The 24272-nt window shown below is 41.9% G+C and overlaps 2 protein-coding genes across 2 annotated transcripts in view; both read right to left on the bottom strand.

Annotated features, from left to right (window-relative positions):
* The window catches only part of LOC143329206 (sickle tail protein homolog), a 139441-nt gene extending 124284 nt beyond the window's left edge, over window positions 1-15157 (bottom strand). Inside the window, 1 exon segment of the mRNA XM_076745004.1 lies at window positions 14878-15157. Within this exon segment, the coding sequence (XP_076601119.1) occupies window positions 14878-15157 (280 nt within the window).
* Window positions 15158-15386: 229 nt separating this feature from the next.
* LOC143329205 (uncharacterized) lies at window positions 15387-20745 on the bottom strand. The gene is made up of 3 exons (XM_076745003.1): window positions 19680-20745; window positions 16740-17920; window positions 15387-15419 (listed from the first exon to the last, which is right to left on the bottom strand). Exons 1-3 carry the CDS (start codon window positions 20743-20745, stop codon window positions 15387-15389), a joined length of 2280 nt encoding a protein of 759 aa, XP_076601118.1.
* Between the last annotated feature and the right edge of the window lie 3527 nt (window positions 20746-24272).

Here is a 24272-nt window from a genome sequence, read left to right as displayed (position 1 = left end):
ACTTCACAAGACACTCAGCCCCCCTGCACCAACTTGTCCCTCACACCTCTCCAGGTGAGGAATCAGCTCAGGAGTTTAAAGACCAGGAAGGCTGCAGGACCGGATAGCCTCAGTCCCAGGCTCCTCAGATACTGCTGTGATCAGCTGAGCGGGATCACTGGACATCTGTTTAATTTGAGCCTGAGACTGGGAAGGGTGCCACGCCTCTGGAAGACGCCCTGCATGGTACCTGTGCCAAAGACCCCATATCCCAAGGACCCTGGCTGCTACAGGCCGGTGGCCCTAACATCCCACCTCATGAAGGTCCTGGAGCGGCTGGTCCTTGCCCACCTGCGCCCCCTGGTGAGCTTGTCCATGGACCCGCTGCAGTTCGCGTATCAGCCTGGCATCGGAGTGGACGATGTCCTCATCTTCCTCCTCCATTGAGCTCTATCTCACCTGGAATCGCCTGGGAGCTCTGTTTGGGTCCTTTTCCTGGACCTTAGTAGTGCTTTTAACATCATCAGGCCATCCATCCTGAGACACAGGCTGGAGCTTTCGGGAGTGGACCAACACCTCACATGCTGGATAGTGGACTACCTTTCCAACCGCCCACAGTATGTGAGGACACGGGACTGTGTGTCAGGGACTGTCCTCTGCAGTGTGGGGGCCCCCCAGGGAACGGTGCTCTTCACCCTCTATACAGCTGACTTTTCCCACCTGTCACCCACCTGCCACCTGCAGAAGTTCTCTGATGACTCTGCCATTGTCGGCCTCATCACAGATGGGGATGACAGGTCATACTGAGGACTCATTCAGGATTTTGTGGACTGGTGCCAGCAGAACCACCTCCTGATTAATGCGGGTTAAACCAATAATAATAATAGGCTGTGCAATAAAACATGTACATAACAGTCTGTAAATACGATTTACAATTTCTTACAATTTTTTTTACAATTTCTTTATTTTTATTTTTATTTAAAATTCTCACTCTTTTGTATATATACTGATGTTGTTTCTAATTTGCATGCACTTCTTATATTAATCTGCTCTACTGATGCTGCTGTAATGTGGAATTTACCCTTGCGGGACAAATAAAGGAATATTGAACTGAATTGAATTGAATTGAATTGAATTGAATAAAAATAATAAAAATGAAGAGCCTAATAAACTTGCAGCAACGTGAAGGGTTCTGTTCCTTTGGGGCTTAAACCATAATATCAGAAACTCTGTGTTACAAAATTCAGTTGCATTATGGAGCGTGTAGGACTCAAGGTTTTGGAGCTTGACCCACACAAAGTCTGGATATCTGCTGCTTTCATTATCACCATTCTCTCCTTACTTAATAGAACTGCAATACTAAATTGCTGGAGAACTCTCTAAAGCATAGGGCCCATTACATTCACAGTTGCCCTGTGAAGTAAAACACAAGGACCATCCTGTGCATTCTTGTGATTTTTTTTTAAGAAAGTCTCAACAACTGCAACAGTTATTTTTTGTAGTGTGCAGTATGGGCTCCCCTCTCACGAACATACATAGTGTCATGATATTTAGAGCTGTCCTGGAGCTTTGCTGTCTTTAATTAGGACACTTTGTGACTGGCTGGAAGGAAAATGACTTTTTACATAGCTGAACAGTTTCATGCTATTGTTGACATAACACCAATACAAAGTTTAGCATCACAATAATCATCATTGACATCACTGTTGGCTCTAACTGTAATAAGATTAAGCATTAGGATAAATAACAAGATTTTTAAATGTAATATGTCCTTAACTAGGCATTATTTTTCATGGGAACACTGTTACTTTTATTGTGATTGCAGTCACATATTTCATGTATTTAAATTGTATTTAAATTTACATTTATAGAAAATATAATTAAAAAAAAGTGGTTATTCCCCACAACATGTAAAAGTATGGCAATGTCTCATATCCTTATCCTGTCTAGCTTCTATAATGTGACATGACATGAGTTGGTCAGAACATTGTGTACAATTGAACGAGTTTAATGAGATCAATATAGAATGCAGTTACCCATCAGGCTAAATGAACACTTTTTGTTTCAATGACAAAAGACGCATTTCTCAGGACATCCAATAGTTATCTCCGAAAAAGTAGAGGATTCATACACATATTTCTATTTGAGTCCTGCCTCAATATTGCTCTGGTAAGCATCATTTGATAATTACATTTCCTTCTGAAGTTAACACTTACAAATATGGTACCATTATTTTAAGTTGCTGGGATTCATTATATTTTCTTACACAATTGCCTTCTGTGTTAAACATTCCTGCAGTCTCCTTTCAACAGTAATACACAGCCCACAACAAAGGTTGGCAGAGAATTAACTTCATACATTCAGTGCAACCAGATACCTCAACTGAGGCAAAAGTAGAATCAGAATCAGAAATCAGAATCAGAAAAAGCTTTATTGCCATGTACGCTTTTAAACATACTAGGAATTTTTTCTGGTGAAATTGAACAGGAAAATAGTGAGTTATTTAACCATCAACCAGCAAGAGATCCACATAGACTGTATGTCCACCTACGACTGCCTACAAGAAGTACCAAGCTGTCCATCTTCTGAAAGTCTGCTGGCAAGATGTCAGTGGAGATACAACATACAGGTGAATCATAAATCCATCCATTTATTAAAATGAGTAACAAGGACAAAAGCAAATCCAGGTTTGTTAGCCACTGCACTAGGCAAACTTAAAACACATATAGGCCTGCCACTAGTATTACTGTGATAAATCACCCCTCATCTCAGAAAAAAAGAAAATTGACTGAACAATAATAAAGTTGTTAGAAGTTGCGTGTTATGTCACAAACAAATGTAATCAAAATGTAGGTTTTTGCTCGCACCTCAGTTTTTCAACCCATTCCCATTTTTCCAAATATTCATATTCTTATATCTGCTTATTCATGCTTTAAGCCAGAAACTCAATTCAAACCTTTTCAAAATTCCACATCTTCCAAACATTTTGCAATTTATTCAAGTTTTCAATCGGTTTCATAGTAATTAGACTCTTTGCCACTTTTCCAACTAATCACACTCATTCAGATGCTGAAGCCAGTAATGCAGGTTAGCTCCCAGCTCATAGTACATGTTGCATCTTTCATCCTCTTCTCACTTTTCCAACACTTCTTTCTCCTTCAACTGCTTTGGCATACAAGTTAAAATCAGTAATTTAGTTTATCGTCAACTTTTCAACAATTTTCAATATGTCAATGAAATTTGCATATGGAGGTATGCAAGGTCCACCTTCATCATACTAGTTTGTCACTGGTCTTCTCCAACAGTCATAAATGTAGTTTTGAGAGTGATTGGCAATCAACCTATTCAACCTATTTAGGTATGAGGATGTGTTGAATGCTCCATTTCTTTCAGACATTATGAGATTTATTCAACTTTTCAGTGTCATTCATACTTAGTAGACCTTTTTCCCCTTTTTCAACTACTCCTATTCCAGCAAGGGGTTCTTCATACAAATGTAAGGCAGCTATGCTTTTTAGCCCCCAGGTTGCACTACATTTTGCATCCACCATTCTCTTTCCACTTTTCTATCTCTTCATACACCTTCAGCAGCTTCTCTTTACAACTTAAAGCCAACAGTTCAGTTTAGTGTCCGGTTTTCAGCATCCAGCTACCATACCACAGTGTCTTCAGAAATTGCCTTCTCTAGTTGGTGTGAAAACTGGAAGCAACATTGGCATCTATTGTTTTTGTTATTTCTATTGTCACCCATCATAGTAATCACAGCACATCTGTTACCTGTCTCAGTATTTTTAAATTTGAAAATGTTTAGCCACAGCCAGTCTCCTTGACACAGAATCCCTATAGCTGAAATTAGGTCTTTTTAATGTCAGATTATTGGCTAACAAATCCTTTTGTTAACAATGCGATAATTGAAAAGAATTTGCATTTAATGTTTTTAGCTGAGACCTTGCTAAATAGCACTACTAGTTTGGCAACACCACCAGCGGCTTGTCCTCCAAATTATAATTCTTTCCAGTCAGCCAGACAATTTCTTCAGGAATTGCCCTCTCTAGTCAGTGTTGTTGGAAGCATTGACATATTTTTCTATGCGTGGAATTGGCAGTTCAGCTTGGTAATAAATGCATGGAAACCCCCCTCAGAGGATGGCTCCTAACATCTCAACATCAATCAATGTCCAAAAAAAAACAGGTGGGCGGAGGGGGTCTGGCGGACAGACTTAGAGAAAAGTTGTCAAGGAGTGGAGCAGGGAACCTCAGGTGGGTAGCCTGGGGACTGGGCAGGGGCGAAGCAGCTGATCTCAGGTGAGCAGCCAAGAGGCTGGGTAATGGTGGAGCAGGTAACCTCAAGCAAGCAGCCTGAGGACAAGATGGGGACAGTGCAGGAGACCACCAATTGGACAGCAGGACTGGGGGCCAGTGACAGGGCAGTAGGATGTTGCTGAAGTATGCCCTCAATCCTTCCAAAGGATTAGTGAAGTAGAATTTGCTGGGTCCATGACTGGCTAGATTGTACTGTAACAGGGGTCTTTAAGACCCAAATGCAGTACCACCAGTACACATAATAGCTTTTACCAACTTTAATCTAAGACTTGGCAGAGACAGCCACACAGTTCAAAGTTCAGATTGGTAATAAAGTCTCTAAGAATATGACCTGTTGTCAACTGATTGAGATTGCCAAGTAGTGCAGTTTGATAGGCAAACATACACAGGACTTGGGTATCCTCACACCTTTTAAAGCGTTTTTCAAGTCTTATCTGTTCATTCACACCTATAGATAGAAACTCTATTCTAATCTTAAAATGTTCCACATCTTAAGGTTAAAGACATACGATTTATAGTTTTTCAGTCCCAGTCACACTAGTTAGACCTTTTCCTATTTTTCCAGATGTTCATATTCCTTCAGGTGCTTCCTCAAACAAAGTTAACGCAGTTATGCAGTTTAGCACCCAACCAATAGTCACACACACACACACACACACACACACACACACACACACACACACACACACAGCCTTTGAGTCTATTTTTGGGTTTCATTTTTAAACAAAAGATTTTAATTGTAATTATTATTATATTTTTGCTTCAAAGTTTGGTGTGCATTTCTTTTGAGCTCTGTCATGTTTCTTGAATTTTAATCCAGGAAGACTGGTTTAAGTACTAGATCAAGTTTGAAGGATATTACAAATCTGTATATCTAACATGACAAAAATCACTGGCAAGGTAAACTGTAAAATTACTATCATCTTCATGTTACAAATTATTATTCTTGCATCTATTTGACTGTCCAATGCATTGCAGGATCACATCACACTACATTGCAGTGAAAGGTTCAAACACAAAGTAGTGTGCATGTCTCCTTTGATACTTTTGTCCACTTTTAACACACTGTGTCCATCATGTTTGCTCCCGATCTTCGTACTTCAGTAGCTAAAACGTGGGTAGGTCTATTAAGTGTAACTATTCTCAAACAGTTCTGGCTTATGAGGAAGACTATCAAGAAAACATTTAAGTTCTTTCAGACTCCTGTCCACTACCATCCACTCCTGATCCCAATGACGATATCCTGCATAGTTTTTTGACCTGTGAGGGAGTGGGAACACAGCTATAGTTACGGTGGCACACATTATTGCTGTACGAAAGCATATCAGATTTGTTAGTGTTAATCTCTCTCTCTCTCTCTCTCTCTCTCTCTCTCTTTTGTCCGTCTCTCGCTCTCTCCATTGCTCTCTCTCTCACCCAAACGGTCGAGGCAAATGGCCGCCCACCCAGAGCCTGATTCTGCCTGAGGTTTCTGCTTGTTACAGGGAAGTTTTTCCTCACCACTGTCACCAAGTGCTTGCTCATGAGGGAATTGTTGGGTCTCTGTAGATTAAAAAGAGTTTGGTCTGTACCGGCTCTTTAACCTCCTGAATACCAGGAAAAAAATATTGTCCAATCACATTTTCTTTTTTAAATTCACCAATCTTTGTAAGGTAATTAAAATACTGAAAACATTTTTTCTGAAAAAAAAAAGAAAAAAAAGGGGGTTTTTTTTAGGACTTTTTTTAAACACTTAAATACTATGACAAAATACAGTTAAAATGATTCAGACAATGTTTTGGGGTTGTTAAGAAACTCATACAAAATATGCCAACAACATTTCAAGCCAAAATTTGCTCAATAAAAAGTATTATGCACTTACTTTTCCTCTTCCTGCTTGCATTGATGGACACCATTTTCCATAATGAGAAAGAGAAAGGTACCAAAGCCCCACCCCTTCACATTTGGTATCATTGAAAAGCCCTAAATGTCCTCTGTAGATAGCAAAAGGAGTTAATTCAGTAGTATGCAGTGGGTGGGAGATATTCAGGTTTACACATGTCCTCCACAGAGGACAAATTTGAACTACTGCAATATAAATAAAATTGAATTAAATTGAATTGAATTGAATGTGTCCATGTTCATCAGTACTTTTCGGATTCTTTGACATTTACTATTTTTTATAATCTGTACAAATGTACATATACATAGTTGTTTTTTCTATTCTGTCTCTTGAGCACTTTCAATTTTTTTTTTTTTTTTTACCTCTTTAAGCCACTGTTCTTGTTCTTTGTAACACTTGCTTGCTGTAATGACTACATTTCCCCGGTGTGGGATCAATAAAGTCCTATCTTATCTTATCTAAATACAAATGTACATGCTCATACCACTATTGTAAGACACTCTGGCCAATGGCTGTTGAGAATCAAAGAAATATAGAGATAGTGAAGGAACAATAAGAGGAGAAGAGGAGATGAAATAGAGGTGACAGGATAATGAGTTTCTTTTTCTTTATCATGATTTCTCTCTCTCTGTAACCTCATTCTCCTTCTTTCCTTCTCCCTCCCCCTCTCTCCCTCTCTCTCTCTCCCTTGTTCATTGACAAAGCATATCTGATTGATCTAGTTCAGTGGAGGCCTGGAGGTAAATGTCAGTTCTTCACTATGATGGGAAGCACTGTGTGGATATTTGGCTCACAATGTGGACAGTCCATCAGCTCGTCAGTGAGCACAACAGTCAGGCAATCAGCCAGTTAGTTTGCAAGGCAGCATCCAATTAGCCAGTGAGCCTGCCATAGCTATAAGAAAAAATACCCCATTGGTTCCTTCTTTTACTGTTCTGAATCTTTCTGAACAAATACATTGTAGTAGTTTCATTATCTTTTCAAGATTTTTCAAAACCCAGAACTTTCCTAAAACAGCTAACCACTTTAGTTTTTAGCAAACATTCTCAAACAGGTTGTGGTCTATATGTGCTACTGCTGGTGTTCACTGAGAAAATGGTGTTAGAGCCTGTTATTGCCTGGTAGCTGTGACTTTGCTGCTTAACTTGTCTGAGTGTGTGTATGTGTGTGCATGCGTGGGTGCATGTGTTGACAAGGACACATTGCCTGGTAGCGACAGCTGGACACACACACACACACACACACACACACACACACACACACACACACACACATCAGTGTAGCCTGCAGCTCTTCCCTGTAAATCTGCCTCAGTAGAGATTGATCCTTGAAGGAATGTTTCAGTCCTCTGTTTATTTGTATGATTTTGGGACCAAATCAGATTGAATTTTATCATGTTAAAATGTTCTTTTAGCATGATGGAAAAGATTACAGTAATTCAGTGATAAACACTGGTAATTGGTCATCTGTTATCAATACACTATAGGTACTGACATTTACTATACATCGTTCATTTTTGGGCACTGAGAGGTAATCAGGTGGGTAATTTAAGGACAGCAAATTGCTGCAGGCAAACAATGAGTGGTTAGAATGAGCTTCAGGCATTGCCAAAATGTCCTGTTAGCACTGGAAATCAGTGTGCATATGGTGTTCTCCATCTGAATGTTCTGCTGGTAGCACAGTCTGACACAGTTTAATATGTACCGCCTGGCAAAAACAATGTCTTTGCCTGGAAATGTTACAATTTATGCACCACAAATTTCACCTTTCTTACACCATACCTGTAGCTTGTTGCCACCACCAATCATATCTTCAAGCTGTCACAGTGGTATATTGCTGGCTCAAAAATCTGAGGGATGATAAAAATAATAATAAAAACTACATTAATGGATCAATCAGACTGCATCTATGGGGGATTTGGGCATGCTGGTAGACGAAGCATCAAAATCAGATTATACCTGTAACGAGAAAAAACTGTCACTGACAGATTTCCAGTAAAATGTACGTGAATTGACTTGACCTTCCTTGTCATTATAATGGATCACAAGCAAAAAGGGCTGGCACCAGCTTACTTTGAATCTGCACAAAGCATCTTTTCATATATCTGCCTGAGTTCCCAAATTGTCTCCATACAGGAGACAAAGTAATATGTTTGAAATCATGGCTCCATCTTCATGTAATGGTCCAGTTCAGTGCAGCCAAACAAAGCAATAAACAATATTTACTTACTTCACAGCGTTTTATGACACTGTCTACTGAATGTTGGCATTTTTGCAATGCTATATTATATTATAGTCAAGGCTTTGTTGGACCCACTGAAAGCGTGTCAGTGTTTCTCGTTCTCTATAGTAAGCCATGACCAGTTTGTAAAAGCACATGTTGCAATTTATTGGCCACCATACCATCTGCCTTTCTCTCCCTCTCTTGTAAACTTTTGCTCCCTTCCTCTTCCCTACAGCTTTTGAAGTGGTGACCACAGAAAGGTCAGTTTCACTTTATAGACCAAGTGTGATGATACGAGAGAGAATGTAACTAATCAGCAGCAGACTGTGATCCCATTGCTGATTAGACAGGACATTGCTGCTGGACTGCAACTCCAAACAAATCTGACGGACTGCGCACACATAACTCTGTGTGTGAACTTGTATTTCTCATACTGTGGAAACAATTTTTTTCACATTATTGGAACTCTACTCCACACAAGGTTGAGTATTGTTAAATAAGTTAAAGTTGAAGTGCAGTTAATAAAAATAATCATACTCCAGCTATCGTGCATATTTTTCAAAAGAGCAGGATCTCATATTAAAGTGTCCCAAACCAGAATGAAAAAGATCAGAATCCATGTGATTTCTGCTTTTCATTCTGTCATGATAAAGCAGATTTGTGGAACATGAGCAAAAAAAAAAGAAATGGATTTGGGCCACTCAAGTAATCCTTGACATTGCAAACAGGCAACTGCAACAACACTGACAAGTTTTCTTTACCCTTCCCCTGTGGCGTGCACGGGATGAAAATAATGAGGTCTCTTTTTCCTAGACCAGAGGAGTGTAAGCTGACTGGAGCACAGATACTTTTTGACTTGGCGAGAGAACATTTTAGCCTTCATCACTGAAATGGGCTGTGATGCCAATGGCACGCTCACTCACAGCACTGATCTCCATCCTCAGGCTGCTGAAATGGAGGGGGACTGTGAAACTGCAGTGTATGGGGAGTTTTTGTTATTGGAAATGTGAGCCTCAGCAACTTCTTCAATCATTGCAGATTTACTGTAATATGGGACAATACTGAATATCTTTAAAGCATTATTCCTTTTTTTTTTCAATTTGGGTTATTTTCACTGTTTTGTTTTGTTTTGTTTTGTTTTTTTACATCATTCTACCTTAATAACCAACATCAATGCTCAGGTCTGACAATGACATTACGATGGAGTACATATGTACTGGCAACAGTTTCCAGCAACTATACAGTATTTTCTGAACCACTTATTTGGTAGAAAAACTTCGTAAAAAAGCTCTAGAAATGGCAGTTATGATCTGCTGGTAGGCCCCTTTGCTTGCTGAGCATGCTTTTGTGTGGAACGTGACATGAACAGTTTATTTCACTGTCACTGTCACTAATCAGAGAAACAGACATGCGCATCAGTGCTGAGGGACTTAACCCTGCAGCTGTAGCCCAGATTCCCAGTAATAAAAACAGGAATTTGATCAGATATACACTGAACAAAAATATAAACGCAACACTTTTGTTTTTGCTCCCATTTTTCATGAGCTGAACTCAAAGATCTAAAACATTTTCTGCACACACACACACACACACACACACACACAAAAAAAAAAACATTTCTCTCAAATATTGTTCACAAATCCGTCCAAATCTGTGTTAGTGAGCACCTCTCCTTTGCCGAGATAATCCATCCCACCTCACAGGTGTGGTGTATCAAGATGCTGATTAGACAGCATGAATATTGCACAGGTGTGCCTTAGGCTGGCCACAATAAAAGGCCACAAATGAATGAAAAATGATGAACGAATGAAACATTATCTTCGACGTAACATTCAACCATTAATACTACAAAAAACCCACATGTTCTTTCTGGCTGACATATTGGTTCTATTAGTTTATTTTAATGAAAAAATTACGCCCTAATTGTTCTTTCACAATTTCATCCCTTATGTACATGAGAATAAATGGAAAGACCCTCCCCTGTTCTAGCACAAAACTCCCAATTAGAGTTGGGCGGAATCTAAATTTTGATACCGTCAAAACTTCCCCACATTTTCCGGGGGTATATGGTATTACCGTGACTAATTAAAAATCATGTTGCAGGGCAGCGTGATGCATGCAGTTCAGACGGTCAATGCTCACGCTAGGAAGCACCTAACTTGTAGAATACCAGAATGACGGAGAGAAACTCAGCTAAAAGCCTCTACCAAGCACTGCCACCCAAACGAAACATAATTCATACCCCAAGAAATTATATGCGCATGTAATGAAAACATGAAAATAGTGCAAGTCAAAGGTACTGCATCTGCTTATTTCACCACTTCACGCAAACCACACAAGCCTGGTATCCTATGTAAGCAGAGAATCCACTGATCACGAGGATGTCTGCCTCCTCACTATGTGATGAAAACTCGGCGAGCTAGCAGCCAAAGAGTAGCAGAAAAAAACTTCGCTAAATCATAAAGTATGTCTTATCTTTGCCGTTGTGGTCAAAAGTTATATTCCAGCTTGAAAAAAACGCTGCTAATGTCTCCTCCTATGACTCTGCGTTAGTTTGAGACCAATCACGAAGGTCCTGGTTGTTTACATAAAGAGGAGGGGGTTTCTAGAGTGGAGGGAGCGCTCTTCATGCAATAACCTATCTCTGGGGTTACTTCCTTCTGGATCGTCAATGGTGTTTCTATGGTGAATTTGGGTGCTGCCCCGAATATCTTGACTCTGACTGGTCGATTGAGGTGTCGATCATCAAAATAGACCAATGGGTCGTTGAGCTATTCATCGGTGTAACTACGCAGTTAATTTCGTAGGTCCGTCTCATTTACACGTGAATGAGCAGAGCGCTTACAGGGGACTCTACTGAGCAGCCCTGGGTGTTATTTTGCTGTTTTATTTGCATTTCGTCCTTTTATGAGAGCGAAGAACAATAACAAGCAGAAAAAATGCTGAAAAGTGTTTTCAACAGAGGAGTTTCTCCGTATGCTTGGACGTGATAACGGTATTCTGCCCAGATGCGCCCAAATGAGCGCCTGGACATACCCGTGTTAAAACATCTGTGAAACTGCTCAGATTCATTTTTTTAAGCATGTACTTTTGCACAATCACCTTTTTCTCGAGTAAAAATTCAACCAGGTACATTGAACGGAGTGGACTTCATTTTGTTATGACGATGCTACAATTATGTTAGGCACCCATAGACCTATATGCGCAGCATTTTTTTATTTTTTTTGACGGTAATGAAACTGATACCGTTGCTATTGGTGGCACGGTGGCAACACTGTTGCCTCACAGCAAGAAGGTCCCGGGTTCGATTCTCGCTGCGGGCACCGGGTGTGTCCTCCACCATGCCTTCGGTGCCTGCTGCTCGAGGAGGGCCTTTCTGTGTGGAGTTTGCATGTTCTCCCCGTGTTCACCTGGGGTATCCTCCGTAAAAATATACCCCCACTAAAAACATGCAAGAAAAACATGACCAATGGTGACGGCGAAGATGGGTCCCCGGGCGCCGGTCTGGCTGCCCACCGCTCCTAGTCTGCCGCGGAGGAGGGACGACCAGGATGGGTAAAATGCGGAGGAAATTTCACCTCGTGTGCAGTGTCCTGCATGTACATGTGTGTGACAAATAAAGGGGAATGTCTCCCCCCGATTCTTCTTCTATTTTTAAATACCGCGGATTATCGGCCAAACCTACTCCCAATATCACCCCTTCAGCAAAACGAAAACAACCAGTTTGTCTGTTCTATCAAATAAAGCCAGAAAAAGAGGGACAGGAAAGGGAGGATGACATGCAGCAGGGGGCCGTGGGTTTGGAATGGAACCCAGGCTGCTGCAGTCGGGACATGCCCCTAGAATGTGGGGTGCCATTACAGAATGTACGCCGTGTTCCCACCAAACGCGATGAAAGCGATTTAATCGCGCGTCAAATGAAATCGCGTCGCGCTACACGCTCCAGTTTTGATGCTGGTCCAATATGCAAAAAAACGCCTTGTCGCGGCATCGCGTCGCGCGACGAGCCCGCCCAAACAACAACATTTCTTCCGCCATTTCATTCTCTCGTCGACCATGGCTGAGATAACCACCATCGCTAACCACCATAGTCCATACACCTCGCTCACGCTCACCCAGGCCTGGTCTTTCTTGTTCCTGACCCTGTAGAGGGGACAGGAACTGTCATACAGCTCTGGGTGAGCGGTGATGGCAACAATTAGCTGCTCCTCCATTGTTTCTGGCGGTTTGGTTTGCGCGGCGAGGGAACACCAGGACGTCCGTACGTCAGCACGTCGATGACGATCTCAATGCTGATAGGCTGTCGCGGCGCGTCTTCACGCGAATTCGCCACAAAAGTTCAATTATTTCAACTCGAGCGATGAAGCGATGCCGCGATGGGGCGACGCGATGGGAGCGATTTTCGCGGCCAACGCGTCCATCGCGCCGCGCGATCACGCCTCAAATCGCGTCTTTGCATTGACTTTGTATGTAATCTTGTCGCGCGATCTTGCGACATCGCGTTTGGTTGGCAGTCGGGACATGCCCCTAGAATGTGGGGTGCCATTACATTTATTAGCATTAACCTTCATGACATGTCATCCAATAACTAAATTTAGCATAAATCCAATTCATGGAGTCATACATTTAGTTATGCATTAACATATGACTCAGACTTGTAGCCTCATTACCTTTACGGAAATTTCACTCACATACACGCGCACACACACACACACACACACACACACACACACACACACACACACACACACTTTGCTGGAGGCTGTAAAAAGCTATATTAGGTGACTGCATCAAGGAGAGCTGGATTATTATGACTAATAACAACGTGATGCCTGAGCCGCTACTGTGTATCTCACATTGTTTCTTTTTTGTTAGAGAGCACATGACCTTGACATGAAATTATGATGGTATGATGTGCAGAGTCAAACAGAGCACAGACTTGCATGCTATAAACAAAGAACTGTCCATTTAGTACAACATCTGTGTTTTTTGTCACACCTTTGCCTTGTCAGTGCCTTTATTTGGATATTTTCAACTATTAAAAGCTTTTGTCATGCACCATTATTAATAAATGTAAATCAGCGATATTTGATTTGATATGTTAGATGTTAGTGATTTTGTTTTTGTATAAAATACACACATTTTCAAGATATTTTTCAGCTCTTGAAGTACGTGGCAGAGAGTTTCAAAAATACAATAACCTTATATCTGGCAATATTTGTAAAACATAAACACATAAAATAAACATTTTTGAAAATGATTCCATAAATATAGAAATGTCATAGATATTTACTGAGTAAGAAATTTTTCAGAGTAAAAATAAAGTTTCAAACTCATAAAGTTTGTGTAGTCTCACAGATGGACAATGGAATGGAGACACTTTTTAACTTATATTCTGCACTGACATTTCTTATTACTTGTCCACTGACATATGCACTGCTGCTGACATGTCTGTGATGGGATAAAACCAGTTCATAATATCAGTCCACACAATTCCAACTGCAGTTTGGAATATGCATACATTAACTTGGTGAAACCACAAGAAACAGTTCACTTCATATTCACCTCCCTATTTTGAGTATTTGTATTTTAAACATATGTCTGAAATGAAAAATAGTAAACAAACAGCATGAATAATACAATGGATAAATGTTAGTAAAACCCATTATTTGAAATGTAACACACTTCTTTTGGTCATTATGCAACGTTCACAGCATGTCATAGAAATCTTAACTATGAGCAACCGAGGACCAACCATTCATGTCAGACTTTACATTTTAATTCACATTAGATTTCAGGAAGTTCTCACAGGTACAATATATGGCTAATTTAAAAAGGAGCTTTATGCTAATTATTTGTGTATGGTTACTGACTGCGTCTAACAAGAAGCTGTCCCATTTTCACTGGTGTTGCATGAATCCAGTAGTTAGTAGTTCAGTCAACAATAAAATTTTACAAATGCTACATATCCAAACACCAGAGAACTGAAACGTATCACAAACATGGAATATGTTCCTCTTTCATAGGGCTGATAAGGTAAGGTTTTATTGTGCCCTGCAGCTAAGATACATTTCACAGCTGATACAACCAGTTTAGGTGGAGAATTCTGTCACTCTGTTAGTAAAACATCTTGAACATTCCTCTGTTGGTTGAAAACTGCACTTGACCATAAGCACATAGTTAATGCTAGAAAATAAGAATGAATTTTCAGATGTTCCTGATACAACACAAACTCACTGACACAATGACATCTTTTTTTTATATGGTACTAAACACTCCCTCTTGTAGGGAATTCCGAGTTACTAAAGTACTGTTGAAAGCCCTTTAACTCTAGCATGGAATAAGATGTTCCTTGCTGTGTAATGTTATGTTGCATTATATTATTCTGCCTTGGATAATCTTACATTCCATTACTGAGGAATTATGTGAGGTTAACTACATGTATTTAAAAGATGGAGAAAGGAACCTTACCTCTGCTGGAGTTATTTCCTGTATGCTCAGTTAGTTTGTCCTCCAGAGCTGGAGGTTGTGTCTGCCCATTCACACCTTGCCCTAATCCACTTGAGGAAGCCTGGCTCTGGTTCTGGACTGGTATGGGTCTCTGTAGCACATTCCCCTCACTGCCTGCCCTCATCAGCCTCTCACCGATCCTCAGCATGCATGAGCAATTATCCAGCGGCTTCTTTTGCAACATGGAGCTCTTCGACCCTGCTGATCCAGGTTGACCCAGAGGGGAGGAAAATTTGGACATCTTCCCTGCTGGACTGAGCAGAGTGCTGGTTAGATGCCCCAGGGTTAGTCTGGATCCCTTGTTCCTTGATCCCTCTTTGCCTCTCTCTTAAACTCTGCTTGCTTCCTCCTTTGTGTCTCTTTATCCTTGTGCTGCTCTCCTTTCTGTCGCTCTTGTTTCTTGTCTACTTCACTTCTATCTCATATTTGTTTCTCTCTATTTTTCTTTTGTCCTCCTTCTTCATCCTTTTTCAGATGGTGGTATCTCTGTACCACTGAAGTGGCTGTTCACAGAGCGTAAAGCCAATTCACCATGTCTTATTTCCTCTCTTGCTCCCGCTGTCTCTCTGTTGGCAGTGTACTCCCTATGTAAGCCTAAACTCCAATAGGAGAGCTCTCTGTCTCCATACACATACTTTTCTCTCTCCCTGCGATGTCCCCTTCTTTCTCTCCTCTTTTTCCCACTTTTTGTTTCTTCCTTTCTCTACTTTCTCTTTTAGCTTACGTGTTTGCTGCGTACACATTGGCTCTGCTGTTGTCAGTTTACAACATCGTTTTTCCTATCAATGGCCATTTTAATTTTATCACAGCCTTCGAGGGCCATATTTATAATAATAATAATAATAATAAACTTTATTTATATAGCACTTTTCATCCATATAAAATGCATCCCAAAGTGCTTCACAGAATAAAAGAATACAAGAACAGAAAGAATAAAAGCATAGTATGACAGACAATATTCCACTCCCAGATATATACACATATGTGCTCACACGCACACACACACACACACACACACACATACCCACGCCCGGTGCTGAGACATGGCAGGGCACTGAGGAACCATGTGAGGAAACACCTATGGGGGCCATCCACACCGAGAAGCGCCACAGCCTATGGCCATAGGGAGCGCCGCCACAGAGACCACCCTGACGCCGATGGACAGGGACAGACTCCACACTTAATGCAGAGCCGCCCCAGTGCCCCGGGCCTAGGAGGCCTCCAGGGCAACGCCCCCCATGGGCAGACCGGGCATACATCCCAGTGTGGAGGCCCCCCATGAGGAAACACTGAAGCTAAAAACTAAAAGACTAAAAATATAAGCAATAAATAAAAGCAGGTATAATGCATAAAAATTAAAAGATTTAAGAAAGTTAAAAATGTTAAAATAGACAAATAAATAAATAATAAATAATAGTAATAAGATTTTAAGATCTAGTGGTGATAAAGTGGATAACTAAGAAGTCATAGGAAATATTAGAAATAAAAATAACATAATAGAAGAATTAAAAATTTAAAAGAAATCAATTAAAAGCCAAATTAAAAAGGTGAGTCTTGAGCCTCCTTTTAAAAACATCAACAGTCTCTGCAGTCCTGATGCTCTCCGGCAGGCTATTCCATAGTCGAGGGCCATAATGGCTGAATGCAGCCTCCCCGTGGGTTTTTGTATTAACTCTAGGAATAATTAAAAGTCCAGTGCTGGAGGACCTCAGGACCCGCGAGGGTTGATATGATAAAAGCAGGTCAGATAAATAAGAGGGCCCAAGACCATTAAGACATTTAAAAACTAATAAAAGAACCTTAAAATCGATCCTGAAACACACGGGGAGCCAATGCAGCGATTTTAAAATCGGTGTAATGTGCTCCCGCCCTCTGGTCTTCGTCAGCACACGTGCAGCTGAGTTCTGTAATAACTGCAGATTAGAGATGGTCTTTTTGGGGAGACCAGAGAGCAGGGCATTACAGTAGTCTAAAGGACAGGAGATAAAAGCGTGCATCAGCACCTCCGTGTTAGCTTGAGAGAGAAAAGGGCGGACTCTGGCTATACTCTTAAGATGATAAAAACCTATTTTTGTTACGTTTTTAATATGTGGAATAAAATTCAGCTCAGAGTCAAAAATGACGCCCAGGTTCTTTACACATTGTGTTGGCTTAAAATCTTGTAGTTTTGGTAAAAGTTTCTCTCTCTTGCCTTCAGGACCAATAACCAAGACCTCTGTTTTGTCCTGGTTGAGCTGTAGGAAATTAACTGCCATCCATGATTTTATATCTAAAATACAGTTAAAAAGAGCATCAATTGGCCCTGTGTCATCAGGAGACATGGCAATGTAAAGCTGTGTATCATCTGCGTAACTGTGGAAGCTGATGCCGTGTCTCCTGATGACGTCCCCAAGGGGAAGCATATATAGATTAAAAAGAATTGGACCTAAAATCGATCCTTGGGGCACCCCACAATTAATTTTATGTGTTCTGGAGGAACATGTATCCAAACTTACGCGAAAATATCGATCTGTGAGATAGGAGCTGAACCAGTTAAAAACAGTACCAGAGAGGCCGACCAGGTTTCTCAGTCTGTTTGATAAAATGTGGTGATCTACTGTATCAAAGGCAGCACTGAGATCCAGTAGTACCAAGACTGTGAGTTTTTGTGAATCTGCGTTATATCTAATGTCATTTAAAATCTTTAAAAGGGCTGTCTCTGTACTGTGGTTCATCCTAAAACCAGATTGGTATTTCTCTAAAATGTTGATACTATTTAAAAAATCATTTACTTGATTAAAAACCAGCTTTTCTAATATTTTACTTAAAAATGGTAAGTTGGACACAGGTCTGTAGTTATTAAAAATGTTGGGGTCTAAGTTACTCTTCTTCAGAAGGGGCTTCACCACTGATGTTTTAAAGGCGGCGGGGAAGACACCCGTCTGAAGAGAGTAATTTACAATATTTAAAATCTGTTCCTCAAAGAAGCCATAAAATGTTTTTAAAAGTGATGTGGGAATTGGGTCTAAAAGGCAGGTTGTTGGGTTTACTTGGGAGAAAACTCGACCAAGTGTCCTTGCATCAACCAGGGCAAAACTCTCCAGTGTTTCCTCAGGCAAAAGTAATTGTACAGGTGTGTTAAAAACTAAATTCTGTTGGGGTAAAAGACTGGATCTGATAATATCGATTTTACCTCTGAAGTGGTCTGCAAAGTCCTCACAGAGGGCATCTGATGGGGGTTTGGAAGATTTTTTAAAATTGCTATTTGTTAAAAGATCGATGGTGGAGAACAGGAATTTGGCATTGTTTTTATGGTCTGTGATGAGTCTTGAGAAATGAGATATTCGTGCCAGTTTGACTGTGTTACTGTAGATTTTCAGTTGTTCACGTAATATTTCATAGTGAATTGTCAGTTTGTTTTTTCTCCACCTCCTCTCTGCACTCCTGCAATTTCTTTTCAGTTTTTTGATTTCGTCATTATTTCTCCACGGTGGTGTAGGTTTCGTTTTTATGGTTTTGGTTAAAAGTGGAGCAACTGAGTCCAATGTTGTTTTCAGTTTGCTGTTAAAATTGTCAACAATAAAATCACAAGGTGCAGGTAAAATTTCGGCAGGAGTGCTCTTTAAAATCTCCATAAAATTTGCAGCCATTTCAGAGGTAATGTAGCGTTTCCTCACCATTCTCACCGGGGCCTCCCTGTGGTTAAAACTGGTGATGTTAAAAAAGACACAGTAGTGGTCAGACACAGCCAGGTCAACAACAGAGGACACACCAGTGGACAGGCCATAGGTTATGACCAGGTCCAGGGTGTGTCCTCTGTTGTGAGTCGGCTGTGTGACGTGCTGTTTAAAATCCATGCAACTTAAGAGATTTAAAAATTCTTTGGACATTGGGTCAGAGCTATTATCAACATGTAGATTAAAATCACCAGTTATTAAAATTCTGTTATAGTTGGTGTGTACGATTGATAATAGTTCAGAGAATTCACTGATAAAAGAGGTAGGATGATGGTGGGGTGGTCTGTAAACTGTGATGCAGAGAATAGGAGGACTGCTAAAAACAAAGGCATGATGCTCAAACGATGTGTAACTGTTAAAAAAGACTTCATTTGAGTTCAGCGTATTTCTCGTGATAGAGGCAGTTCCACCCCCTCTTTTACCACCCCTGGTAGAAAATAAAAAATTAAAATTTGGTGGGCAAGCCTCGGTGAGAACAACTGGTGCGCCAGTGCCAAGCCGTGTCTCTGTTAAAAAAAATGCTGTCTACCTTGTTATCTAAAATCAGGTCGTTTATGATAAAAGTTTTATTTAAAAGGGAGCGCACGTTCAGCACGGCCAGCTTAATGTTTGTGCTGAACGTGCGCTCTTCATCACAATGTGAGGAGGTTGAAGCAGGTGTGACCGGAACTAAGTTATTTCGCTTGTTACTGGTCCATGATGAAACTGGTCTGTGAATTCTGTTTGTGATTCTGACTGTGATTCCTGCTGTATGAGATGTACTGTAGGGAGAGGTAGTGGTATAAATATTGTCCTGTGCCACTGGGGTCACTGGGGGAGGGGCGTGTATGATGTAGGTGGGGGTGGGTGAAGGTGAGTGTAGGTGAGGTGCAGAGGGCATGTGTATGGGTGTAGTGAGTCAGGAGGTGATTGTGGTGCAGGACCAGACTGTCAGGTCAGTGTTTACTGATAAAAGCCGTGACCCCTCCTGGTTTGGGTGTAGGCCGTCCGGTTTAAAAAGGTGGGGTCTGTTTAAAAAAGCAATAAAATTGTCCACATATGGAATACTTTTTCCCAGGCAGTATCCCTTCAGCCACAGGTGCAGCTGGCGGAGGCGACTGGTGGTGACGTCACCATAGTGCGGTGGGGGAAGCGGGCCGGAAATAACCAGTCGCTTCCCCGTGACCAGCATGCGGTCCACCATGGACCTGAAATCCCGCTTGAGGATCTCGGATTGCTGGTCTCTGAGATCATTGATGCCGGCCTCCAGGACCAGTGTGGAGGCTGAGCTGTGCTGAGCACACAGCTGGAGGGCGGAGGACTCAACCTCCTTGACGCGGGCTCCGGAGCGGCAGAAGGTCCGGCCACCATGCACCGTCACGTGTCTGACCATCGAGGTCCCGACGACCAGCACGGAGGGGGTGCGCTGCTCCACGGGCTGCCTGGAGGTGCGCTGTTGGCAGGGCGTGACCCGGGGTTGGTGGCGCCGGCCCGCGGTTTCTCCTGGCCGAGATGGAGAAGAGGGGCCAGGCTGGACGCGCGGATCCCGGCTCCTGAGCTGGCGAGAGCCGCGACCAGCTGGGTGGACAGGTCCTGGAGGCGAGCTGGAACACGCTCCCATGGGAGGGAAATCCTGCAGGCTCAGGATGTCGTACCTGTTCTCCAGCGGTAGATCCGGAGGCGGAGGAGGGGGAGATGGACGAGCCCTGGCGCCTCTGGTCACCACTGACCAGGATTCCCTCGGCTTGAGTGGCGTTGAGCTCACCGGTGCTGGAGCCGCCGCTCCATCCTCCCTGATGGAGCACTGCCACTCCGGGGGGCGAAGACAGGAGGTGGAGGGTGCCGATGGCTTGGGCTTGGCGCCCTGGTGGAGCCAGCGGAGCTCGGCGAGTGCTGGTGCCGGAGATCCGGTGGTAATGGAGCCGGTCCATGGCAGGGTGGTGTTGTCCGCGGCCGTCATGCTCCGTTTACCAGCTCCGGATGCTCTCATGTGAGTGATGAGCTTAGACTGGGTTGAGGCGACGGTGGAGAAATCCATGATGATTTTGTCCCTCTCCTTGAGGTCAGCCCTCAGGTTACAGACGCTGTCCCTCAGTTTTGAGAGGGTAGGGAGACAGGACTCACAGACCGCCATCATGCCGCCTGTGCCGGGAATCCGTCACCCCGGAACACAGAACCACCACAGGGAGGAGGTGAGTTAGATCCCACTGAGTTAAAAAGGTTTTTTTTAAAAAAAAAAAAACGTTTTTTTAAAAAACTGGCGCCTCGCTAATGCGATTTCGGCGTCACTACTTCCGTATTTGCTTCCGTATTGGCTTCTTCGGTGTAGTCTGAGGCGACAACTAGCCCGATGGTTAGAAGCTTTAGTCCATGTTTTTTAAAAAATAAACACAATAAAAGCTGGGCACAAGTGATCCGAGATATAAAAACGAGGAACTGTGTTAAAAATAGTGGTTACCGGAGCAGAAGTGACGGGAGGTTCCAGCAGCATAATATCCTGTGTGCTGTTTCTCTCTCAGACTCTTTAGTGGTGCCCCAGAAATTTTTCATAAGGGTGGCACAGACAGGGGGTTGAGGTCACCGGTAATTGATTGGGCAGCACCTGAGAAGCTTAATATGCATATCTGATGGAGGCAAGGGGGAGGGGTTTTTCCAGCATTGAGTCAGCCAGTCTTGAGCAGAACCAAGAAACTGATGTAATAGGTGTTTGCGTTGCAGCTCAATGGGTTCATTTTGTAAGTTGTCAGGAGCATCAGCTGGTTGTACATTAAATGGAGTAGAAAATATGTTCATTTACTTTTGTTTACTTTTAATGTCCTGAAAGTTCTCAACAAATGTCTGAAATAGTTTTTCTTACACAACAGCATATTCAGATGTCATAGCAGGCTTTTGTTCTTACAGAGTAGGAAACGCACAGTGTTACTCCTTTCTAGTTATTTTTTTGACAGCTTTAATTTCACATTTGAAAGCAGGGAGCCCTCTTGAGGTTCATCTCTGAGAGACACTTGCTATAGCTGAATTTCCACAACAGTTTTCCTTCAGCTCAAGACAAACTGACACCGTGAAACTGTTTTCCTTTGTCTGGTGCTAGCAGCTACACAGCAGCAACAAGGTACTCCTTCACAAATTCTCCTTCTGAATGAGGTTTCATCCACAGAATTTTCCCCTGTAACACTCTCTGTCAGAATCTGATCTTGTGAAAGCTGCTCTTCTAAAGCTTACAGGTGTCTGTCAATTGCATCCACCAGTTTCCGCTGAAGGTCTGTGAAAGAGCTTGTTTAATTTTCATGGCAAACAATTCAATGGCCTACTTCACGTGAGTTGCCATGTTGATTTCAGAACAAGGATTGGGTGGTTTGCCCAGTATTGGTTTGTACCCAGTGTCAGAGGGATCTCTTCACATTCAACTGTCATCTTACTGCCGTGTCACTGGGTCTAAGTCTTTCAACAAGAGGGAGTGCTGTCAGAATAGGACATTCCACTGTTTCCTTGTCAATCCTGAAATCCATTGCGAGTGGGTCGTGAAAATGAGATGAGACATTTAGCCAACGTTTCGGGTAAGACATTCATTAATATTAGTCCAGGAACTGGCTAGCTAGCAAGTGGTAGCTATGTTACCACGATAGCTGGCTAGCTCTGTGTCCACTGAAATCCATGGTAGAAAGTGTATTGTTAGAAAAAGGTGGTTTTCACAGGATACATATGTCAGGATCTGCAGTTTCCCCTCCTTTTTGCCCTATTGTGCCTTTATGTTTCCCTTTCCCTCTGTCTTGTGTCTGTGTCTCCCTTGTCTGTCTTGTTTGTGTGTTTAACCACAGGGTGTGGCTGGCAGGTTTGGTCCAGCCCCAGTTGAACAAACCATTAAGCTGTTGCCTTTTTACATTGCTCTGTCTCTGAGTTTGAGTTACAGCGTTTACTTCAGTGCAAACCTGCTACAACATAAGTTAGCAGCCAAAACTTCCGAGCTACCATCTGGTTAAATGTGTTGTTGAAATATGGTGACCATCAACATAGATGTAACTGTATGGTGTGGCTAAAATAAAGCTAGCTAGCATTTGGGTACTGCAAGTGTTGGCCCTTCATTAAAGACAGTTGCCAGCAAACAGTGATGTCCTGATGACTGTTGTAACGTGTAATCAAAATGCTATCTTCTACAGATTACTGAAAACACAAGAGTTCGGTGATCATTTCATTGAAGATTCCTGGGGACTGTGTCAGCCTTGTTTGCATGGTCCACAACCAAGCCTGGCCAGAGGAAACTCATCAGAACCTACCTACAATCCAATTTTAAAAAGTTGGGATGCTGTGTAAAACGTAAATAGAAACAGAATGTGAGGATTTTGCAAAGAATTGAAAGCCCATATTTAATTGAAAATAACACAAAGACAACATATTAAATGTTGAAACAGAAATTTCACTTCAATTTGAAAATTATACCTTCATTTAAAATTTGATGCCACACGTTTCAAAAAAGTTGGGACAGTGGCAACAAAAGACAGGAAAAGTTGTGAAATGCTGAAAGAAAATGCTTGGTGGACTCACCATCTGGCTTATTACCAGTGCACAGTTCAAAAGCCAGCATCTGTGATGGTATGCTGGTGCATTAGTGCACATAGCACTGGTAACCTGTACATCTGTGAAGGCACCATTAATGCTGAATTAGTGGTTTTGAAATCCCCTCATCCCTCCTTTTCACAATTTTCATATCAATGTCATTCGGAAGAAGTGGTCTGTATATGCTTCATGGATATTTATTTACTAAAAGAGGCAATGTTTCGATCCCATGGGATCTTCATCAGGCATTGAAAAAAATGGATGAGACGGCTTATATCATATGACCCCCAAACAGGGCACCTGTCTAGACAACAGAGCGCACCCGAAAGGTGACAACTGGCATAACATGCGCCCGAAGGCGCTGGCTTATATGCGTTGCATAAAACCACAAGAATCATCAAACATATAAAAACTATATCTATCACAATTGGCAAACAATCAGAAAAAGTTTTTACAACAATCACAATACATATTGATACATATTGATTCATTCCTCACATACAAACAAAAGCAGATGTGAACTTTTGGATATATCAAACATGAGCAATCAAAGAAGAGGTTTAAGATCAAACTCCATTTTGAGGCCCTTAGGAGACAGGGTATTTAGCATATGTATATAGAATGCCTACTATAATTCCCTCCAGGCACGACGAACACAAGTAGTTTTCTTTGACTGGTTTAATGAAGCTTCCAACTCTTCACCAACACCGTGAAAACTGTGCAGAACAATACATTTAACACAATTAGCAAATTAGCTACCAACCACATCGTCAAACCACACAATATGCACTGCATGTAGCTAGCTTGCCACAGGACCAAACAATATACACACAAATGATAAAATACCTCGTTGGCTGCATGCCACAAAGACGGAAATGTTCACGAGACACGGAAACGATGGTCCCTTCATTGTCCTCCGCTTGACGAATTCAACTTAATGTAATCTAAAAGACTGCGGGTTTTATGACAGTCCATCTATATCGTGAAGAAGACGGCGGCCCCCCGTGACTCGGAAACAGCAGGAAAACCACGTCTCCATGAAAACAGCGCGAGAGCAAGCTCGCAGACATGATCATTGAAATAATCACAAATAAATCAAACCCTGTG

This window comes from Chaetodon auriga, chromosome 12 (genome assembly GCF_051107435.1).
Source record: "Chaetodon auriga isolate fChaAug3 chromosome 12, fChaAug3.hap1, whole genome shotgun sequence".
In the NCBI taxonomy this organism is placed as follows: Eukaryota; Metazoa; Chordata; class Actinopteri; order Chaetodontiformes; family Chaetodontidae; genus Chaetodon; species Chaetodon auriga.
The sequence above is the reverse complement of the archived record's forward strand: the minus strand, read 5'-3'. Positions and strand labels throughout refer to the sequence as shown.